This window comes from Patagioenas fasciata, chromosome 1 (genome assembly GCF_037038585.1).
Source record: "Patagioenas fasciata isolate bPatFas1 chromosome 1, bPatFas1.hap1, whole genome shotgun sequence".
NCBI lineage: Eukaryota > Metazoa > Chordata > Aves > Columbiformes > Columbidae > Patagioenas > Patagioenas fasciata.
This window is the reverse complement of record NC_092520.1, coordinates 184,700,812-184,721,278: the sequence shown is the minus strand read 5'-3', so window position 1 is coordinate 184,721,278 and position 20,467 is coordinate 184,700,812. Positions and strand designations below refer to the sequence as shown.

Here is a 20,467-nt window from a genome sequence, read left to right as displayed (position 1 = left end):
CATTTAATGGTGATTTGTATGCAGAGACAGACCACTGCTCACAGCTGCCTGGTCTGCCTGCTGGGCAACTCACCTGCTCCGTCTATTTTCAGACCATGAATCTTCTAATGAAAATGACATTTACATAGAATAGGAAGCAATGAGGAACATGGAACACAAGTAAGCTAAACAAGAGAAAAAGAAGTGCTAGCAATCCAGAAGCCAGAGAATAAGCATTTAAAATTCCAGTAGTACCTTTTTCTTCCTTTCTGAAATCTTTGATTCTGCGATATTAATTTGAATGTAAAGTGATGGAAGACAAGAGTTAAAAATTGAGTTGAAAACTGGGTTTGAGGCATCTGTTTGGAAATTGATGTTGTTACTTTACCTGTGAAGTGGCTTTAGAGTTCACCCAAAATGGAGATGTCCTTAAGCAGGATCACGGAACTGTGGTCTCCTTCATCTGTTCCCTTTCATTCTTCTCTCTTAGGGAAATTAGTAACAGATACTTCAGCAGGTTTGAGAAAATGAAGGAGAAATTTTCCGTTTTTCTTTACAGATGAGTACTGAGATATTGCTGAATAAAGAGGCTTTGCCACTTAAAAAAATTGATGTTAATTTACTTAATCTTTTCTGGGAATCCAAATAAATTAGAAATTATATGAAATTATATGGAATAATATTATACTTATTTCCTCAAGTTCTATTAATATATACAGGTGTAAATTTTGATGATGCAACCAAACTATGATGCATTTATTTATGCATATATGCATTTATTTTTAATATTACTATAAAAATAATTTCACCGTTACGTTTCAATATTAATAATACATTGAGGTGTTTTGATGTAATATTTACTTAAAATATTAAGCTATAGTTTGTGCATTTTTGCGTAGTACAGTGCTACAAGCCGTTTTTTCTCTGTTCTAGCTTTCTAACTACATCCAGGTGTATCGTAACTGACCGCTATTATTCTTCAATAATATCTCAGAATTTTATTTTCAGTTATATTCTCATTTATTCTGAGCTGTAAGAGCTGTTCGACAGCTCAGGCTGCTACAGAACGGTTGAGGAAAATGCATTGTTAATTCTTATGAAAGGGAAAGAGTGCCACCTACTGAATTACTATCGCAGCTCTTGTGAAGACTTGATTTTGTGTGAAATAATTACTTCTGTTTTACTCTGAGATAGTTTTCACCTGAGTAAGACTCTTTTTATAATATTTGGATAATTATTTATGGTATAACAGCTGATTGGAAAAGCTGAAACCTCTAAGTCACAGAGGACGGTAAAGTTCCGGTCTCATTCTGACAGAATTTTCTTTTGACATTCAGAAATATTGCCTTATTTTTTTCTAGCTATTGTCTGTATTTGCCTGAATCTTGTCATATCAGCATTTTTCCTCTGTAATACATGCAAAATATGATCTCAGCTTCTCTTCCGTGAAAAATAAACAGCAACGAAAAAAACTCAGAAAACAGGAACTCTGCCATCCTGAGTTAAATATTTGTAGAACTGGAGTAACTTCCTTAATCATATTGAAATTCAGATCTTAATCGGTGAACAGCCACCAGGAAAATAGAAGAAAGGTTATATTGCTATTTCAAATTGTTTCTTCTTTTCAGAAGTATGAAACTTATCATCCAACAGCAGTTTAAGGAAAACAATATTTCTTTTTCTTTACACCAACAGTTGCCCCAGAAGATCCTAGCAGAAAGGTAGATGGTGATACCATTATTTTCTCACATGTGCAAGAAAGGTCAAGTGCTGTCTATCAGTGCAATGCTTCTAATGAATATGGATACTTGCTAGCAAATGCTTTTGTCAATGTTCTGGGTAAGAAACAGATTTTACATTTTTCAGTTTTCTTGTGTATTCAGTTTTCTCCTGAACACAATTGCATGCTCAGGTCTTCCTTAAGGTCATTAGTGGGAGTGGGTGTATTTCCTGAGCCCTTTCAAAGGTGAGGATGTACATACCTTGGGTTTTGTAGGTTATTCCTGAATTTTATTTTCACTGTTTCTAAGTAGGAAGGATAGTTGTGAAAGCTGGGGAAAACTTGGAAGAAATTTTAACTCTTGTTTGTTTGTTTGTTTGTTTATGTAAATCTAGCAAATGAAAATGTGACAAATAGGACAGAAATTAATATTCCTTGCATTAGTATGTTTCGGTATACTTTCATTGATTGTGGGTGTTTTGAATCAGTTAAATAGATGATCTCTAAATTGCTATTGCGAAGGGACATATTTATGCCTTTATCTTGAAGGCCTCCCAATAATATGTTTCTAGTTACAAGATATTGTGGCCTCTTCAATTGTTTTTGCTGAATTTTACAAAGCTAGTAGCAAAATCCTGTGCAGAAAGGCCTTTAAAGACTTTCCTGCAGGAACTGGCAGATCTTTTGTTTGAGGGACAATGTTATATGAAATAATTCATTTTGGTTCCACGATTCCTTTAAAAAACGTAGGTGTTTCACCAAAAATACATCTTACCTTCATTCTGCCTGCAGGTTTGTTTGAAATTATGTAGTTCAGTCTGTTCCCAGGAGTTTCTTTTCTTGAAGCATATTCTAATCTAAATTTTCCAAATGAAATAATTACCTCTGGTGCACATCCCTTTTACTTGAACACAGGGAAGAAGCATTTGTTTTTCACAAGATACTTCTCGTACACTTATGTTTCCTCAAGCAGTAGAACATATTTGGACCTCGACTGAGACCAGAAATCACTTCAGAGAAGGATGTTAATATATCATTATTTAGGCCATTCTTGATGTCTTAGTATTCTGTATTTGCATCTTGGTATCTATATCCAGATATCTTTGTCTTTTCAGCTGAGCCACCAAGAATTCTAACTACTGCTAATAAACTGTATCAAGTCATCGCAGATAGTCCCGCATTGCTGGACTGTGCTTATTTTGGTTCACCAAAGCCTGAAATTGAATGGTAAGCTGTAGCTGTAATGCTTAAGTTATATAAAAATAGCTTGTTATGTTCTATGGAAACAGACATTTAAACATTAAAACTACTCTTACTCTATTTACAATTTTAAAATAGTTTATTTTTACATCTATGCTGATTATAATACACTATAAAATATTACGTATACTTAACAGTTAAGTTATCCCCACAGAATCAAGTTTAAATTTTATTGTGTGATTCTGTCTGTGTTTTCTAATGTGTCAGTCTCAAGTTTGCATTTTCCGATAATAAAATACAACAGAATTTAACTATGACGTTGGATAATGATCATACTTTTTTTATAAAAAGGTTTAAGGGAGTGAAAGGTAGCATCTTGCGTGGAAATGAATACATTTTCCATGATAATGGAACCTTGGAAATTCCAGTGGCTCAGAAGGATAGTACTGGTACATACACGTGTGTAGCAAGAAATGAATTAGGAAAGATACAAAATGAGGTTCATCTGGAAGTTAAAGGTAAGAAATTAATCACTCTATCATCTCAGGTTAGTGTAGATTTCAGACTTTCTAAATGTCTAATAGTAATTTTAAATTTCAGATGCAACAATGATAATTAAACAGCCAGAATACAAAGTGATTCAGAGATACGGCCAAGTTTCATTTGAGTGTATTATAAAACATGATTCTACACTATTACCAACAATTATATGGTTGAAGGACAATGATGCACTGCCAGATGATGAAAGGTATGGACAAAATAGTTTTCCTTTATTTTTGATTTTCTGTTTTCTTTTGTGTGCTTCTTTTCCTAAATTTTGAAAGGAACATATTGACCTGTTGAAATTTTCTAAAGATGACTGACAAATATCAGCACTACTCCATACTTGATCACTAAAGGACTTACCTAGTGTGGTAAAAATATTGAGATAGAATTCAAAATAAAATTAGATGTAAAAATTTTTAGTTGTGTACAGTGATCATATATAGCAATTGTAAGGAGAAGATAATTGGCAGAAGAAGCCAAAGAGATAAGGGAAGACTGTTTTTCTCTAGCTCACAAATAATTAAAAGTTGTTTGAGTATATTTGGAAATAAAACCACATTAGGATGGACAGTTACTGTTGAAAGATGGTCAGGGGCAACGTAGAAAAGGCTAACATCTCTCATAGCTCACTATTATTATCGCTGTCTAGGTATTTGCTGAAATACATAAGTAAATGGGATTTGGTAATGTCTTATGCAAGTTTCTTAGTACCCGTTTTTGCAAAATCAGTGGCTGAATCTATTGTATTTACAGGTTTCTAGTTGGTAAAGACAACTTGACCATTATGAATGTAACTGATAAAGATGATGGAACATACACTTGCATAGTTAATACTACTCTGGACAGTGTTTCAGCAAGTGCTGTGCTTACTGTTGTTGGTAAGAATACTCTCAAACTTTATGATAGCAGAACTGTGTTTAATTACTGTTAAGTATGAAAACAGCATGGAAAGCACAAACATAGTTTTGATTTCTAGGACAGGACAAAGGAAATGTCACCTATTTGTAAATGTGTTTCAGTTTTTTTAAGATACAGTCTTAACCTAAAGTTTGCCTTTGAATCTTCTACTTAAAAAAGGGTCCAGCAGCTGCAGGACACATTCATTTTCCTGCTATATAGGCTTTTAATTTGGATCACGTCTGAGCTAACACAGTAGATTACAAATTGCAGAGTACTTGAACATAAAAATGTTATCTCGGTAATCTCTTTTGCAGCTAAATTATGCTTCAGAAAGACTGAGCATGCTTGATTGTATGACCTCAAGGATTTTATTTTTAATAAGTTCTCTCTGTTAAGTTTCTATGATTGCAAATTCTTGCGAAATATATTATTTTGCTCCTTGTCCCAATTTGTAAGAAAGTTTGAAGTTGGTGTCCTGAATGATTATTACTTGAATTCAAGCTGATATTCAAGGTCAAGTATGCTTGTGGTTTAAAATTGTTTTGTGATCTTATTCTTATCCAGGAATGACACATGCCAAATGTCTAATACTTATTTAAAAGTTTTTATAGCATTACTTACTTTCTTTATTTTCTTGATCTATCCTTATTTAAAAATGGATAAAATGTTCAAGTACTTTTATAACTTTTCAGTGAAAAATGGTCAATGTATTATTGAAAATTTACTCTGATTTACTCCAAATAAGTTAACTTCTCTTTGTCTCTAATAATTATAGTCTTTGCCTACAATATTCTGTTTCTTTGGCTACTAATTGATTAAATCCTTTATATTAATGTTCTTTTCAGCTGCTCCCCCAACTCCAGCTATCATTTACGGTAAACTAATACGAAGTTCTCTTTCTACATCATCTGCCAGATATATTTCTCATTTGCCTATTGCAAAGTGCAACAGTTGTTTTTTGTTTTTTGTTTTTTTTTTCCCCCTTGTTCCTGTGTTTGTGTTTGTGTGTTGTGGTTTCATTCTGTTTTACCAACTGGTTCATTAGTGGAGTACTGGACTTAGGAATTTTACAGTGCAGGCTGCTTTGTATTTTAGGGAATAAATAATTTTCAGAGATAAATTACTGTTAATTAAGGTTTGTTACAGTGTGATAGTGGTTTTCTCAAAGAGAACACTGTAACGCAAATTAGTTAGATAACAAATGAAAGATCTAAAAGGTAAATCCACCTGTTGAAAGATAATTCATTATCAAATAATTTGCACCAACCAAATTGTGGTATGTTTTGACATTGCTTTTAATGACCTCTTTGTAGGCTTGGTGTACTTTATTTCACTCATAGAATGATAGGACTATATTGAACAGTTTGGTTTATGATTTATGAAATTGCTAATAAGTATTTTAAAATTGAAGCTGAAGTTCCCCCAAAAAAACTGTGAGTCAGGTACAGTCTTAAATTTGTCTATATAGAGCCTTTAATTTTGTAGCATTTTTTCTGAATTTGTATTTTAGAATACAAATGGTATGCCTGAAACACTTTTGAGTGACTTAAACACATTTATATAAGTCCTATCACATTGAGTGAAAATGCGTATGTATTCTTAAATGAACCTACTCATTAGTCTTGATTTTTGTGTAACAAATCAAATAATGAATTATTTTCAGCAACTTGGAATGGACAACTACATCTTTATGCATTATGAGGATGTATATTGTCAGCTTGCTTGATGTTTCAGGACTTTTTAAAAGTACAGCAAAAAATAAATTACTTAGCAACTTGCAATTATTTTTTATTTTAGCTATACTTGTTTTGAATTCACATGCTAAATATTTGTAGTGATTTTAGAAAAGTTTTATTAAATATTTATAGTAGCAATAGATAATCATCCATAATCATTCAAACATGCATTTCATATTTCTTTGCATCTCGTTACATTTTTATACCACACTGCAATCAGGTGTAGATGACATCAAAAATAGATTCTTGTTAATGTATAGAAGTTTCCAGATACATCAGTTCTCCATTTTATCTCTGTTTTGTAACAACTGCATGCTAACAGCCATTCAGTCATGCTTACGTGAGTAGATCTGCCCTGCTGTATTTGTGGAATTCTTTTGATTGGAAAGTAAGGATTTTTTCAAAGATGAAACTACGTATTCTGGTGTGATTATTTGCTTTGTGTTCATTTGATTTACAGCTCGGCCAAATCCACCCTTTGACTTGGAGTTGACAGGTCAGCTAGAAAGAAGCGTTGAACTCTCATGGATACCAGGAGATGAAAATAATAGTCCCATTACAAGTATGTTTTTTTCTATCTGTTGCATCATGTTAACAGCATTACATTAACTGTCAGATTCCAAAGACTTCTGAGATAAATTTTGTGTCCAGCATGGAGGAATGGTAAATTCGTTCACTACAGTTGCCATTTATTTACATAAAAAAAATTCAGTGAACTTCCTCTACTGTACAACCAAGCAGAAAAACTTATTTGCTGCCCTGAAGAGCTGGGGTTTTGATCCAAAAACCTGTGCTAGTTAACACAGAAGTTGATACTGATATGAGCTCTGTCTGACAAAATCCAGTCTTATGTATTTGTGGAGAGTAGACTTGCTTCTGAAGGAGGGAGCTACTAACATCTTGCGTTATCTCTTTTGTAATTCTCATGACTTTGAAATAGCATCAGTACCAATATCTTTAGGGCTTGTCCATCATGGCTAATAGGGAAGTTTATTCTTCATGAAAATATAATGTAAAAAAAATTCAATTTTTTACTTGTCTAGGTAGTTGGAGTAAAGCATGTCCATAGCACATAGAAAATAAACATCTATAAACTTTTGAGACAGGAAATTGGTCTTAATGCTGTTGTTCCTTCTAGTAGAAGGGAGGAATGCTGAAAGATACTCTCGCTTATATTGAGCAGAGAGGATGGAGGAGGAATTTAGGAGGAAGGAAGGATGTTACTGTTTGTTTTCCAAAAAATTATAGACTCAGAAAGATTTGTCGGGGTAACTTTTTCATTATAAGCAGTACTGGTTTTAATTATGATACAATTTATATTGCTGCATAGTCCCCTGAGATCCTGCAAAATAGGACATTTCTTTCACAAGTAAGCCTATTAGTGCTGCTGCTGCTGTCATTTCAAAATGTAGCTCAAGACTCAAGGATAGCACTTCATTATGAGTGATCCTTTTATACAAGTAATATGATTGACATGCTACAATCTCTGAAAGCTCAAATAGATTTTTTTTCCTTGAAGTGTCTTATAAATTGTTCTACTAGAGTTGCAGGCAGAATGCTAGTTACTAGAGATGAAAAGTAATGAAAACTTTGTGGGCGCGTTTGTTTGTTTGTTTGTGTTTGTTTTTAATTAGCATGTAAGATTCTCACCTTTTCAACAAAGAGTTTGGTCCAGAAAGCGTCCCATCCCAAGACCTTTATCTCTGAGCACACAGACCAGCTATAACTGAGGCAGGACTTTGGAGCCAGCTCTCCCTCTTTCTTACTACTCAGGTCAGGATGAAATCTGCAAGCCTTAAGTCTAGAAGGCTGTGCATAGTACTTATCTTTTTCACTTCTTGAACATCTTGGCTCCTTAAATTCTTGTAGATTATTTCTGTGTGGTACTGTAAGTATTCTTCTAAAAGCATTTTCTAGATGCTTCTCAGAATGTCTTTAGTAGTGCAAACAGGATGTATTCTGAATCATATTCTGGTCTCTTGTGCCCACCTATACATGGAATAGGGAAAATTTTTGTTACACAACATACACAGATTTGATACTCATGTAGATTTCATATATCTAAACTTTAAGTTCCATGGAATATACTCAGACTACGCATTCTTCTCCCATTTATTTACTGTATCCTAACAACTCCTCGTAAGTGTTTCAAAATTTATATCTCATACCTAAAACCAGAAGCTTTTTTGGCTGTTTCACAGCTGAAGAAAATGTCCTTTTGCCTTTGATAAGGAATATTATTTTCTTTTTGGAGTTCTACAAACCTGTTTGTCCCTGAGGTTATATACTCTGTAGGATCATTGTAATGTTCACACAGAGAACTCTGAAGAAATTTAACTTCTGAATATACATTCCTTGACTGAATTTGAAGATACTGAAGAATGCTCTCAAAAAACTTCCTCAAGTATTGATTCTTGACTTTAAATAGTTCTTCACTAAGCCGGTCTCACTGGGGAAAATGGAATACTCAGAGTTTTAATATTGTACAGGTACTACTTACTGAAAGCTTGATATGACTAAGATCAATATATTTGTCATCTGAATGTTACTTTTACATCAAAATTTGAATCTTGTCTTGCTGTGATAGTTCAAGGGTTCCTGTTACATTAAAATCCAGTACCTGAGAGAGAGCACTTGTAATAATATGTTACCTGACAGGTAGCTTCATTTTTGAGAAGAGCAAATAATAAAAGAGTGTTTCTATTACATTTCTACCTAGTCAGTACTTTTGAGATCCACATTATTAAACTGTGTTCTCATTTATGTAATTATATTTCAGTTTCCATGATTTTTAAAAATGTTGATTGGATCAGTCCCTTCTGATTAACTCGTTCAGATCTAGGAAGGTGTTGGAAGTTTTGACATAAAGTTGGATTTGATTTCTGTTTACAGACTTTGTGATTGAATATGAAGATGGGCTGCATGAACCAGGGGTATGGCATTACCAGACAGAAGTTCCTGGAACTCAGACAACAGTACAATTGAAGTTGTCTCCATATGTCAACTACTCATTCCGTGTGATAGCTGTCAATGAGATTGGCAGAAGTCAGCCAAGTGAACCATCTGAGCAGTACCTGACAAAATCGGCAAGTAAGTAATTATTCTGACTTAGCAGTGATTAATTTGTACTATAAATGGCATTGAATTTCTTTGGAATGCAAACAGCAGTCATTCTTGTTCACATGTAAATATTTTATTTTTAGACCCTGATGAAAATCCTTCTAATGTACAAGGGATAGGCTCAGAACCTGATAATTTGGTAATAACGTGGGAGGTAAGTTTGTTTTCTGGAGCTTTAATTTATTTGCTTTTAGGCCTGTGAGTAGCATTTTTTTTAGAAGAATAATAATGATCTATGTGCACATGCACTATGAGAACACCCAACATGTTGTTTGCTTAAAATATTACTGAAAAAAAGTAAAATCCAAACATTTTCCCATCTTCATTTTCAGGGAAAAGCTGCATGCAATATGAAAAAGCAAATAAAAAATTAAGGTGCAGTATTTTCCTTGAGTGATTTCTCAAGATAAGTCATTAATTTGCTAATACAGGATGCTTTGCTGCCAATTTACGAAAACATAAGTATGTAAATTGTGGTTTGACTCAAGCAGAGTCTTATTTTTAGAATGCATTCTAATTTGAATTCTAATGCTACCCTCAACTTTTGTTGATTAAATTATTTTGCACTCTTTCAATAGGAAACTTGTGGGAAAGTTTTCTGTATCATGCCCTTACCATCATGACAGAAGCTCAATGAGAGCCATGTAAAACTAATTTCACATCCCAGGCAAGAAACATTGCCTAGAAAACAGTTTTTCCATTTTCCACATCTTAAGAAATACATTTAAAAAAAAAAAAAGTGTACAGAAATCACAATGTATGGTTGCATGAGAATTAGGCAGATCACGTTTCAATGTGATTTTTACTAATGAATGAAAAGCAACTGAACTGACCTGTAAAAGCTAAATTGCATGGCTTGGAAATTTCAACAGTACTTCCCTGTCACAGAACACAGTGGTAAATTTTCAGTAAAATTCTAAAGAAGAATCAGTACATTTCCTTTGCAACTTTGGATTTTTCACATGCTTCAGATTGTTACTAAAAATATTTCTTCTCTTTTTAGTCTTTAAAAGGTTTTCAATCTAATGGCCCAGGGCTTCAGTACAAAGTCAGTTGGCGTCAGAAGGATGTTGATGATGAATGGACATCTGTTATAGTTGCAAATGTATCTAAATATATTGTGTCCGGTACACCGACTTTTGTTCCCTATGAAATAAAAGTACAAGCTTTAAATGACCTGGGATATGCACCAGAACCATCAGAGGTGATTGGACATTCAGGGGAAGACTGTAAGTTTTGTAGTTTGACTCAATTGTACTAAGTAAAAGCAACTAAATGTATAACCTAAGTGGATATTTAAAATACCAAAATATTAGAAAAGGGGGATAGTAGTTATTTTTTAATTAAAATTAATTTTGAGACAATAAGGCTTTATCATACTCTGTAGTATTAATCCTGAGGTCAGCTTTTTAGCATAGGAACACTTCAGTGTACTCCTTGAGTGCAATGCAAAGATTCATTCTGAAAAGTATGTTTGTGTCTCACTCTGACATGGTCCTTGTTGCATCCTTTCCACACAGTGCCCATGGTTGCTCCAGGCAATGTGCAGGTTCATGTTATTAACAGCACATTAGCAAAGGTACATTGGGACCCAGTTCCACTGAAAACTGTCCGAGGACACCTTCAAGGGTACAAAGTAAGTACAGTCTAAAGTTTTCTGTTCCTCATTTATTGAAACAGATCATTCTTCCTATATGAGACTGTAGCCACATAGAAGTAACTGACACACAAGAGGACTCCTGCCTTTCAGTGAACTCACAAGTTTTGCTGACAAGAGCAATAGCATTGATAGAATTCATTTAAAGTTCAGCAATGTTCCAGCCTTGTAGCACTAGCCTCTCGTGACATCATCCTTGAAGAAAAATGAGATGTGTTTACAATTAAGTTTGCACACATTCTGTAGATGAAAAAAAATTATTATAGTTTTATGGATCATATTATAAAAGGATATTTACAGGATGAGGATAAATAGTTTCAGTAGGAGTCTCTTTTAGGTCTAATGCTTAGATTACTCACCTTCTGCTATTAATCACATCTTTAATTCTAAGTAACTGTCCGCTTGCTAGCTTATGCGAGATGCCATGTCCTTTTGGAGGCCAGGAAAAAGCTCAGTTTAAAAGCTGAATTTAAAGAGATAGGAAACAGCAGAAGATTTGGAGAGTACATAAAATTGAAGGAAATTTAGTGTAAGATAACACACTGGTTTTGATGATAACCGAGAAAGCTGTGTTGGAGTCAAAAGACGGTGATAAATAGGGAGTGGGAGACAGAAAGACTTCAAGGTTAGAAACTGGGAGAACTGGTGTCCCTGGAGGACAGGGAAAATCTGATGGCAAAAGTTGCTTCAGAGGTTGCACTAGAAGCCCATCAGAAGAAAGCGAAGAGTGGAAACTGCAGAAGCCTGTTAGACTGGTTGTAGAGGGAAGAGTGGAATGAGAGGATATACTGGCTTCCTATGCAACAACACAAGAAAATAAAAACTCATTCCTTCTTTGCTCCTCTGCAAGTATACTAATAAATATATTCTAACAAAACAGACTAGTTACACAGCTTAAACTAGGTTACTTTGTAAGACAGTCTAATTTGAGCTGCTTCTGTTTAAAGGAAAGGAGGAAAAAGAAATATTTGAGAAATGAAAATATTGAAGAATATTTGGAGGAGAATAGATGTACATCATACCTACAAATGGAGGACTAGCATTCAAGAGCATTGAAACTGAACTTTAGTGTGTTACAGCTGGTTACCACATGAATGTGAATTCCTAGTATGTGAATGTCACTTACCTGGCTCAAAATGCCACCATCCAAACAGACTTAAACTAGTTTTGTATGAGCTAGCGTAAGTATATAAGGTTACCATGGTGCTTTGCCCTAGGTAATAAACTCGGCTGAGAAACAGGACTTATTAGTCTGTTACATGTTTATCTGGTAGATGACAGTCTCCTATCAGCCTGGTATTTCACACACAAAGAGGCGACACAAAGAAAACGCTCATTATGTGAGGATTAAACAGAGTTTAGTGAAGTTGATCCTTATTATTAATCCAGTTACAGCAATGCTAATGTGTATAATCCAAATCACTAAATTTCTGTTAAAGATCATTTATAATACAAAAAAATCCATAGGCACAAATACTTGCCCTTAAGATCTCATCTGTCAAAGGCATAGTTACAGTGAGTTGTCATCACAAGTTTAGATGGACATTTCTTTTTCCTTAGACTTGGAGTGTCTGAGGGTTATTTTCTGTCCTGTATTTGCTAATTGGTTGCATACTTTCCTCTCCAGCAGATCTAAGGGGTTAGTCATATCATGATTATTTTTGTTTAGTGTGTTAGACCTTCTCTCTATACAGTATGATTTTTTTCTGTGGGGAGGAGAACCACACAATTACACAAAGCTAAGCAAAACTGAAGCTAAAATTAGTCAATAATCATAAATAAAACAAGCTCAAAACCACAGGATTGACAACATACCTGATCACTAAGTAGTTTTGCTGTTATGGCTAGGACAAGTGAGACAATGGTATATCCCTGAATAAGTTGCAGGTGCCACAAAAGTTTCTTAAATTATTTTTGCAGACACAGCCAAATCAAGCTAAAGTAGGTTAAAAACTAGACAAGGCATGACAAGGCCTAAGACCTAGTGCATAGTTATTCTTATAAAGCATTCTCCGAATGTAAGCTGAAAACTTTTCATGGATGTAGATTATGCATTAAGTGTCTTAGTTATTGAATTTACTGTCTCTTTTTAAACACATCAGCAAAATCCTACTAGCGAACTCAGGCTTTCCTAAAATTAATAAAATTATTTCAGACGGTAACCCAAGATGCAGTGTTGCATTAGCGAAGAGATTTTGAGAGGGTTCTCTTTTTAAAGAGTAACATCGTGAAGATAAATGTATGAACAAAGTAGGAAGGCATGTATCTAGCAGCAGTTTACAGCACATCACTAATATTTTGCTTTTGTATTAATCTAGCCATTACTTGATGTACTGTGGTACTATAAAACATTTCAAACATAAGAAGAAAATTTTAAAAGAATTCTTCTCGCTGTTACTTCTGCCATTTTTTCCTGTTATGACTTCAATGGTTACTCAGTACAGTATGTGAAAAATGCGATGCAATCTTTTTTACTGTCTTCTTCATCTTCCAAATCACTGCTTATCAAACCAACCTTACTAAAGCTCTTTTAGTATCAGCCTGGCCAGTAACAAGTGATGACGCAACCATAATAATATGCATTGTGAAAAGTTACTAGCTAACAATTCTTAAAATATGAAATGTACCTGGTGAGTTTCAGTACTAATAGCACCAACACTTCAAGATTTTGTTAGTTTGTAAATGGCTTTCTATGCTAGTTGGTACCATGAGAGCTACAAATTGACAGCTGGAGGTATTGAAAAACATTAATTCAAGCCATGTAAAATAGGAAGCTATCGTTAGTGTAACTTTGCTTTTTAAGCTATCTAGTTGGGCTTTGTAAGTCTGAACAGTTCCCTTTTTTTTATTCATATGTGAAATCCAAGCCTCCGTATTTAAAGAGGTGATTTGCAGTTGGCCTAAATGGAATGAGAATTTTACTTATTTACAGTGCTCTATCAGTTTTAGTGTGTGATCATACGTGCATGAAAATTATGCTGTGAAAAATTAACATTGATGTATTCGACAATAACAATCCTAGGAGTAACACAATTGTCTGTAGGGGCAACTGTTAATATCTTTCCGATATCATGCTAGAGACCGTGTAGTAAAGAGAGTGCAGTCAAGGTAATTACCTCTGAGGTTCATCTGTAGTTTCTCAGAAACTCAATAAAAATGGACACCAGAATCAACCCTTGTGGTCAGATCTAATTGTCACATAAATGGAGGAATGGTCTTCCTGGCCCTAGGGGGAGCTCATTCCATGACTGTAACCTCAGAGTGTTTCAGAACTTGTGTGTTTTTCCAGCCCTGACAAATCTTTTCATTTCTTTCCCATTTAAAAATATCTACTTGACTTCCACATCACAGGAAATAACATGGTCAGGTGTGTGACATAACAAGGTGACAGTGTGCAAGTCTGGTTTGGAAGCTGTGCAGACATCTTACTGCAAGAATGGATGTTGTGAATGAATCCTGCCTCTCAGATGGACTTGCTTACATGAAAACTGTCACCATTCTAAACCAAAACTTGTGTCAGCTGGCTTTGAGCATCAGCAGAACAGGCAGGTGATAATCTTCACCCGGTTGTGTAGACATGACTGTTTCTGGATCAGGAAAGCTCTATGCTATGTCTCACCTGAGCTAATTAAAATCACAGTCATTCCTGCCCATTCATGGATACCCTTGGAAAAGCTTAGAGTTTGTAAAATCAGAACCCCTAAACGCTCACTGTAGATTTTCTTTTGTCTTTAGGTTTACTACTGGAAAGTACAGAGTCTATCCAGAAGGAGTAGGCGACATGTAGAAAAAAAGATCTTGACTTTCAGGGGAAACAAGACTTTCGGAATGTTGCCAGGGCTGGAGCCCTATAGTTCTTACAAGCTGAATGTCAGAGTTGTTAATGGTAAAGGAGAAGGACCAGCAAGCCCAGACAAAATATTTAAGACCCCTGAAGGAGGTATGAGAAAGCTAGAGAATAAATCAAATATGGTATATTCAGAAATACAACACTAAGGATGTAATTGCTGAATTTGCATCTTGGACATCATAAAATAATTATCTGTCTCAATACAGTTATATTCTTAAGAATTAATAAGTTGTGAGCTGTTTCAAGTTAATCTACTTTGTATTTACTGTATATTCTTTTTAAAAGTTCCTAGCTCACCCTCCTTTTTGAAGATTACTAACCCAACGTTGGACTCTCTGACTCTGGAATGGGGTTCACCTACCCATCCAAATGGTGTTTTGATATCATATATACTCAAGTTTCAGCCAAGTAAGTTAACTATGCATATATAACTCTAACTTAGAAAATGCATCTATCAAATATCAATCCATTTATTAAGGAAAAAATGTTAGATTTATACTGTAGAAAAGATATCATTGCATTGTAGATGTGAAATTTGAAGAATGTATTTTGACAATATAGATTACTTTATTTGCAAAACTTCACTTGCTCAAGTACAAGGTCAGCATTTTTCCATTACTTCTTCAAACCATACTTCAAAGAAAAACAGAGGTGAAGTCCTACATGTAATTGTTAGCCAAGTTAGGAGGAAGATACTAACACTTACAAATCCTGTATTCCTGCAGAGAAAATATCATTAGAAGTAGATCAAAATAAATCCAGTTATCTTGTTGTCTACTTCTTCAATTTTCATGGTATTTTAATTTTAAAATGAAAAACTCGTAAGTGTGCTATTTACTTGTCTCAGAGCTATAAATTGCTTCCTTAGGACTTCCATGCCACTGCTTACTTGTGCAGAAATTTGTCAGCAGTGACACTGGAAATTAAGAGATTAATGTGCATGGAACAGGTTAAGGAAGTTTGTTTTCTTCCATTTACCAACTTCCACTGTTCCTTGGCATTACGTACAAGTCTCTTCAGTATTTTTTCCTAAGCACACTGAATTTATTATGAGGCAGCTAGTTCAGAGTTTCAGAAGTTTTTAATGATTGGTGTTTCAAATGTGTGTAAATTCAGATGATTTGATGTAGACTCAGTTGTCTTGGATTCAGATACTTAGGAGACTGGAACTTGAACTTAAAAAATGTGTTGGTGTTTCCTATCTCCGTGTTGAATTTCAGTCCTCTGCATAGATTCTTTTTGCATAAAGGTGGCTTTCTTTTGAAAATAGATTATGATTCATATAATCTGAAATGAACAATGCAGCAAATAGACAAAACAAATACAACAAAAAAACCTGTTTTAACATAATGATAGTGTAGGCAATTTTCCTAACTAACTGTTTTGTTGTTGTTTCGTTTTGGTTTGTTTGTTTGTTTCATTTATTTGTTTTGTTTTTTCTTGTAACAACAGTTAACAACACACATGAATTAGGTCCCTTGGTAGAAATAAGAATTCCTGCCAACGAGAGCAGCATGATATTAAAAAATTTAAATTACAGCACACGGTACAAGTTTTACTTCAATGCTCAAACTTCAGTTGGATCAGGAAGTCAAATAACTGAGGAGGCAGTGACAATTATGGATGAAGGTAAGATGGGTATGTATAAAGAAATCCCACTGGGTTTAAAAGCCACTACAGATTTTATTAAAAATATTACTGCTACTTCCTTCCATTAAGGAAATAGCCCCTAGTAAAATTTTCTCTAGAGCTTTCTTAACTGTATTATACACTAATAAAAGATTTTAAATAGTTTTTAAGAAAAGATGTGCAAAGGTTTTCTACTGTAGTGGAAGCCCCAAAAGAAATATAAAGCCTTTCTTTTTGAGATAAGCTTATAAAATCTGAGACTTCGGCTTTTCTGGGCTTCAGAGTTCCATGTAACTTTACATTTTAAGTGGTCTTCCTCCATTCACCTGTTCTGCTTCATTGACCTTCTCTGCTCACAGAGAACAATACTGAAATGGTGCAGCTTTATGGCTAGAGGAAATAATTTCTCTTTTGAAGTACAGAGCAGCTTCTGTCAGGTCTAAAGCTTTTTTTCACGGATCTGGCAAAAACTGGGAGTTCAAAAAGCTGCAGAAATAAATTTGTCATCTATGTTCCCAAGCAACTGGTGACATTGTATAATATTTAAATACTCTTAAGTATGTTGTTCAATGCAGTCACTGTTGATTTTTACATTTAGAGCCATTCTAGATCTCTGATTTTGACAGTTCTTTTGGTGAATATGTTATTTATTCAAATATGAAGGCTTAATCAAATAAGAGTAATTTAAAGCAGAGTGGAAGTTGGGAGGGAGTGCCTCTTATGATTTTGCACATCTTAATATTAAAAGTGTATTTTCGTACCAGCTTTTCATGTATTTTTGTGCTTTGTAAAATTATAGCTTATTGGAATTGCCATAGATGATTTGATATGCAATGCAATTTCTCTATTAGTGTATTAAGTTTGCGTATTAATTACGTTGATTTTAAATCATGAATCTTAACAAGCATGAGCAATAAAATTTTGTAAATGCATGTGTATTAATTTTTGTCTTGTAATACTCTGTCAGTGTTCAGCATAAGTGAATTGTTTCTAATTTATTTGAATTAATACATTTTACCTAGTCTGCATGCTTTCATGGTTTATAATGAAATTATATATGTATGTTCCCTTTGGTGTTGTATCTAATTATATAGTGTTCCTATTCTTGTTTTCTTCCATTAAAGCTGGTATTCTCCGTCCTGCTGTAGGTGCAGGCAAAGGTAAAATAAAACTGCATGACTTGTTAATGTGTGGATTTTGCAGTGTTGCAAATGGGGAAAGTGCAGTGGTAAGGACAGAAAATCTTGGACTACACATTGCTATACAACATATTAATCAGTGCTGGAAGAAAACATTTGTGGGTTTTGTTGTTTTTTTTCTTTTTTTTAAAAAAAGGAGTCCAGAATGCTTATTAATACCTTTCATCTGTTTGTTTTGCCACACAGTTCCAGGGGAATTCATTAGCTTTGCTTCAGCAAAGTCTAATTATTTCTGAACATTTAACAGATATATGTCACTGTCATAAATACTCAGGATCCAGGTGCACTAGCACTGATTAGCTGGAGTAGAAAAAACTACCCTTTTGAAAAGGAGATTTCTTTTTGCTGTCTGTGCCATGTGCATTTTTTGTTTTAAAAACGTAGGTGCATTCTTGTTCTCACTGCTAATTAATGCTACCCATTTGATCACATTTATTTCATTTGTAAGCCAACAGTGCATAGGAGCCAGATGACTGACAATACCTTCTGTATACTTCTCTGAGTATCAGACTGAAAATACAGGCAAATGGTTTCCTGCTGTCTTAGGTTCACAGATCTTGTGAGCGAGCACTTGAGGGGATATTTCAGTGAGTGTAAAACATTACCTTCCTTATTTTTGAATTCAGTAATATTTAGTTCTTCCTGGCACAGTTCTTCTGTGAAACAAGGTGTTCTTCACATTTTTGCACACAGTTTATATGAATTTTGATAACTTTAGTGTCAGAGGCATAGATTGTCCTGAGTACTGTCAGGTAGCTGTAAGTCAGAAAGGTGTCTCTATACATATGTGTTATTATCAGAGGTGTCATTAACACTTATGAACATCCGCGCTTTAAATTCTCAGACCATAAACATTCCAACTCAAACTCTGTACATGAAATAGCCAACATTTTTGACAAACTTGAAAGAGACAGCATAAATTGCTTTGCATAAATTTCCTTTCCACTTGATGATTAGGTGTTTTGAATGATAATAGCCATAAAAAAGAATCTCATTCACTCAGTCTAGTATAAATTGGACTATGTATATATCTACGTATGCATGCATTTATGCATATTATATATATATTTATATGTGTACATATAAGTATATTCTTATAGTTCCATTTCTGTTAAGTGTATGGAGTTGTGGATTTATTTTAGTAACAAGTCTTTATTACTGTTTTCTAGTCTTTTTATAACTGAGAAGTCAGCACAGATTTGAACAGTCAAACTGCTTTATAGTCCTGGTCATTAACAGCAGAAATGTAAATTAAGTTCTTATTATTTATAGCTGAGTATAAAACTCATGGAAGAAAAAATGGATTCTCTGTGTGAAACTGAGGTCTAATTATAGCTGTATCACAGTCTGTGATGAGCAGAAAGTGTCTTATTTGTAAGATCAGCTGGAGCAGCTCACATTTCAGAGCTGTCATCTAAGATTCTCTGAAAACTAAGCAGATGTCTTCGTTTGGTTCCATGTGTTTATGGTTTCAATGTTTTCACATATTCCTGTAGCATCTAGCTCTTACAATTGCAAAGAAAACTTTGGAACTGCAAACAGGATGGAACTAAAGCCATGACATCTATTAGGACATCCGAGTTGCTGCAGGTCTGAGATGAATGTTCTCAGTAGTTGCTTACACTAACATGATTAACTGTTTTGCTACTGATCGGGGACTATGAGGAAGGAAAAGAAGGATAGTATTATCAAGATCAAGTGCCAAATTATTTGGTCTCATGAGTAGGTGGATTTGAAGACAGAAATACTCAGCCCACTCAAAAAGACGCACACCCAGCAGTGAATGCTTTATTCCTCCCTTAAGTGCAGGAGGGCCTATACATATATACAGTACTTACTAATGTGGACCCAAAGCCCAACCAAGAGAAGGGGAAATTTAGATATTCTGAACCTTTTTTGTGATGTATCCAGAACATCTCAGTTTTTCATTTTGAAGGGCAGAACTTTTACCAGAAAAATATAATTATCCTTTCTCTTTCAATTTGAGCACATTCATCTTGGAAGTTTAGAAGACAAAGAAAAAAATAATTGTTTTTCTTCTTAGCAACCTGTAATCTAAATGTGTTTGAAAACTGCATATGTAAGGCATAATGTATTATACCCAGTATTAGATAAGCAGAATGCATGGATATTTACGTATTGAAATATAATGACAGGTGTGAGGTAACAGATGTGAGAGAAATTGTGGAATAAGAACCTGATTATGTATAAAATCATCATAGTAGCAGTTGAAAAGTGACTCAGGCAATCACTGGAGTCAAGTTTATTCTACCCTTTTCCATTAGAAGTTTTAAATAACTTGACTGTAGAGGAATGAAGAGAATACAGATTTGACTAGTGCTAGAAGTGGAAGTTGTTGACTAAAATAATCAGTCACCTGGGCTCGTTATTGTGTTTATTGTAAGCTGAACTGCAGGGAATCGTGCTGTGTCATGTCAGTCTTTACATTTCACAAGCCATCTCGTTTTACTTTCCAGTTTCTTTTTGATTTAGTAAACATTTCGTATTTAAAAGCAGTGTCATGTAGTCTGCATGCAGACAGACACTGGTAACTGGCAGTGCTGAACTGAAATTAAAATAAGGTGAAGATGAGATCACAGTTACCTGTAATTGAAGCTAACAGTTTCTGTCAATGTGGCACCCAGTCTGATCTGACTTCTTCATGTGAACTTCACATCTTGAGTATTGTTGACAGAAGCACTTTTGCTACAAGAGAGAAAAACAAGTAGTCTAGCCTCTGGGTTTGAAACTATTTTTTTCTAATTGAATCTCCAATATGAATAGAAATCATACTGGCTGGAGGGGTCCAGAGAAGGGCCACAAAATTATCGAAGGGCTGGGAAGCTGACATGTGAGGAAAGGCTGAGAGAACTGGGCTTGTTCAGCCTTGAGAAAAGAAGGCTTAGGAGAGACCTTATCAGCATGTTCCAG

The 20,467-nt window shown here is 34.5% G+C and overlaps 1 protein-coding gene across 44 annotated transcripts in view; it reads left to right on the top strand.

Annotated features, from left to right (window-relative positions):
* NRCAM (neuronal cell adhesion molecule) overlaps positions 1-20,467 on the top strand; it is a 156,493-nt gene that overhangs the window by 109,718 nt on the left and 26,308 nt on the right. For 12 of the 44 annotated variants that reach the window (XM_071803213.1, XM_071803228.1, XM_071803184.1 and 9 more), the window contains 15 exons: positions 1,675-1,818; positions 2,815-2,926; positions 3,251-3,417; positions 3,500-3,647; positions 4,199-4,323; positions 5,191-5,220; positions 6,542-6,643; positions 8,974-9,171; positions 9,285-9,355; positions 10,205-10,430; positions 10,722-10,837; positions 14,594-14,798; positions 14,994-15,116; positions 16,161-16,346; positions 17,462-17,497. In XM_071803213.1, the coding sequence (XP_071659314.1) occupies positions 1,675-1,818; positions 2,815-2,926; positions 3,251-3,417; positions 3,500-3,647; positions 4,199-4,323; positions 5,191-5,220; positions 6,542-6,643; positions 8,974-9,171; positions 9,285-9,355; positions 10,205-10,430; positions 10,722-10,837; positions 14,594-14,798; positions 14,994-15,116; positions 16,161-16,346; positions 17,462-17,497 (1,989 nt within the window). The remainder of the gene's footprint in view (positions 1-1,674; positions 1,819-2,814; positions 2,927-3,250; positions 3,418-3,499; positions 3,648-4,198; positions 4,324-5,190; positions 5,221-6,541; positions 6,644-8,973; positions 9,172-9,284; positions 9,356-10,204; positions 10,431-10,721; positions 10,838-14,593; positions 14,799-14,993; positions 15,117-16,160; positions 16,347-17,461; positions 17,498-20,467) is intronic. The other 32 variants (XM_071803218.1, XM_065835931.2, XM_071803194.1 and 29 more) reach the window with 6 other exon arrangements.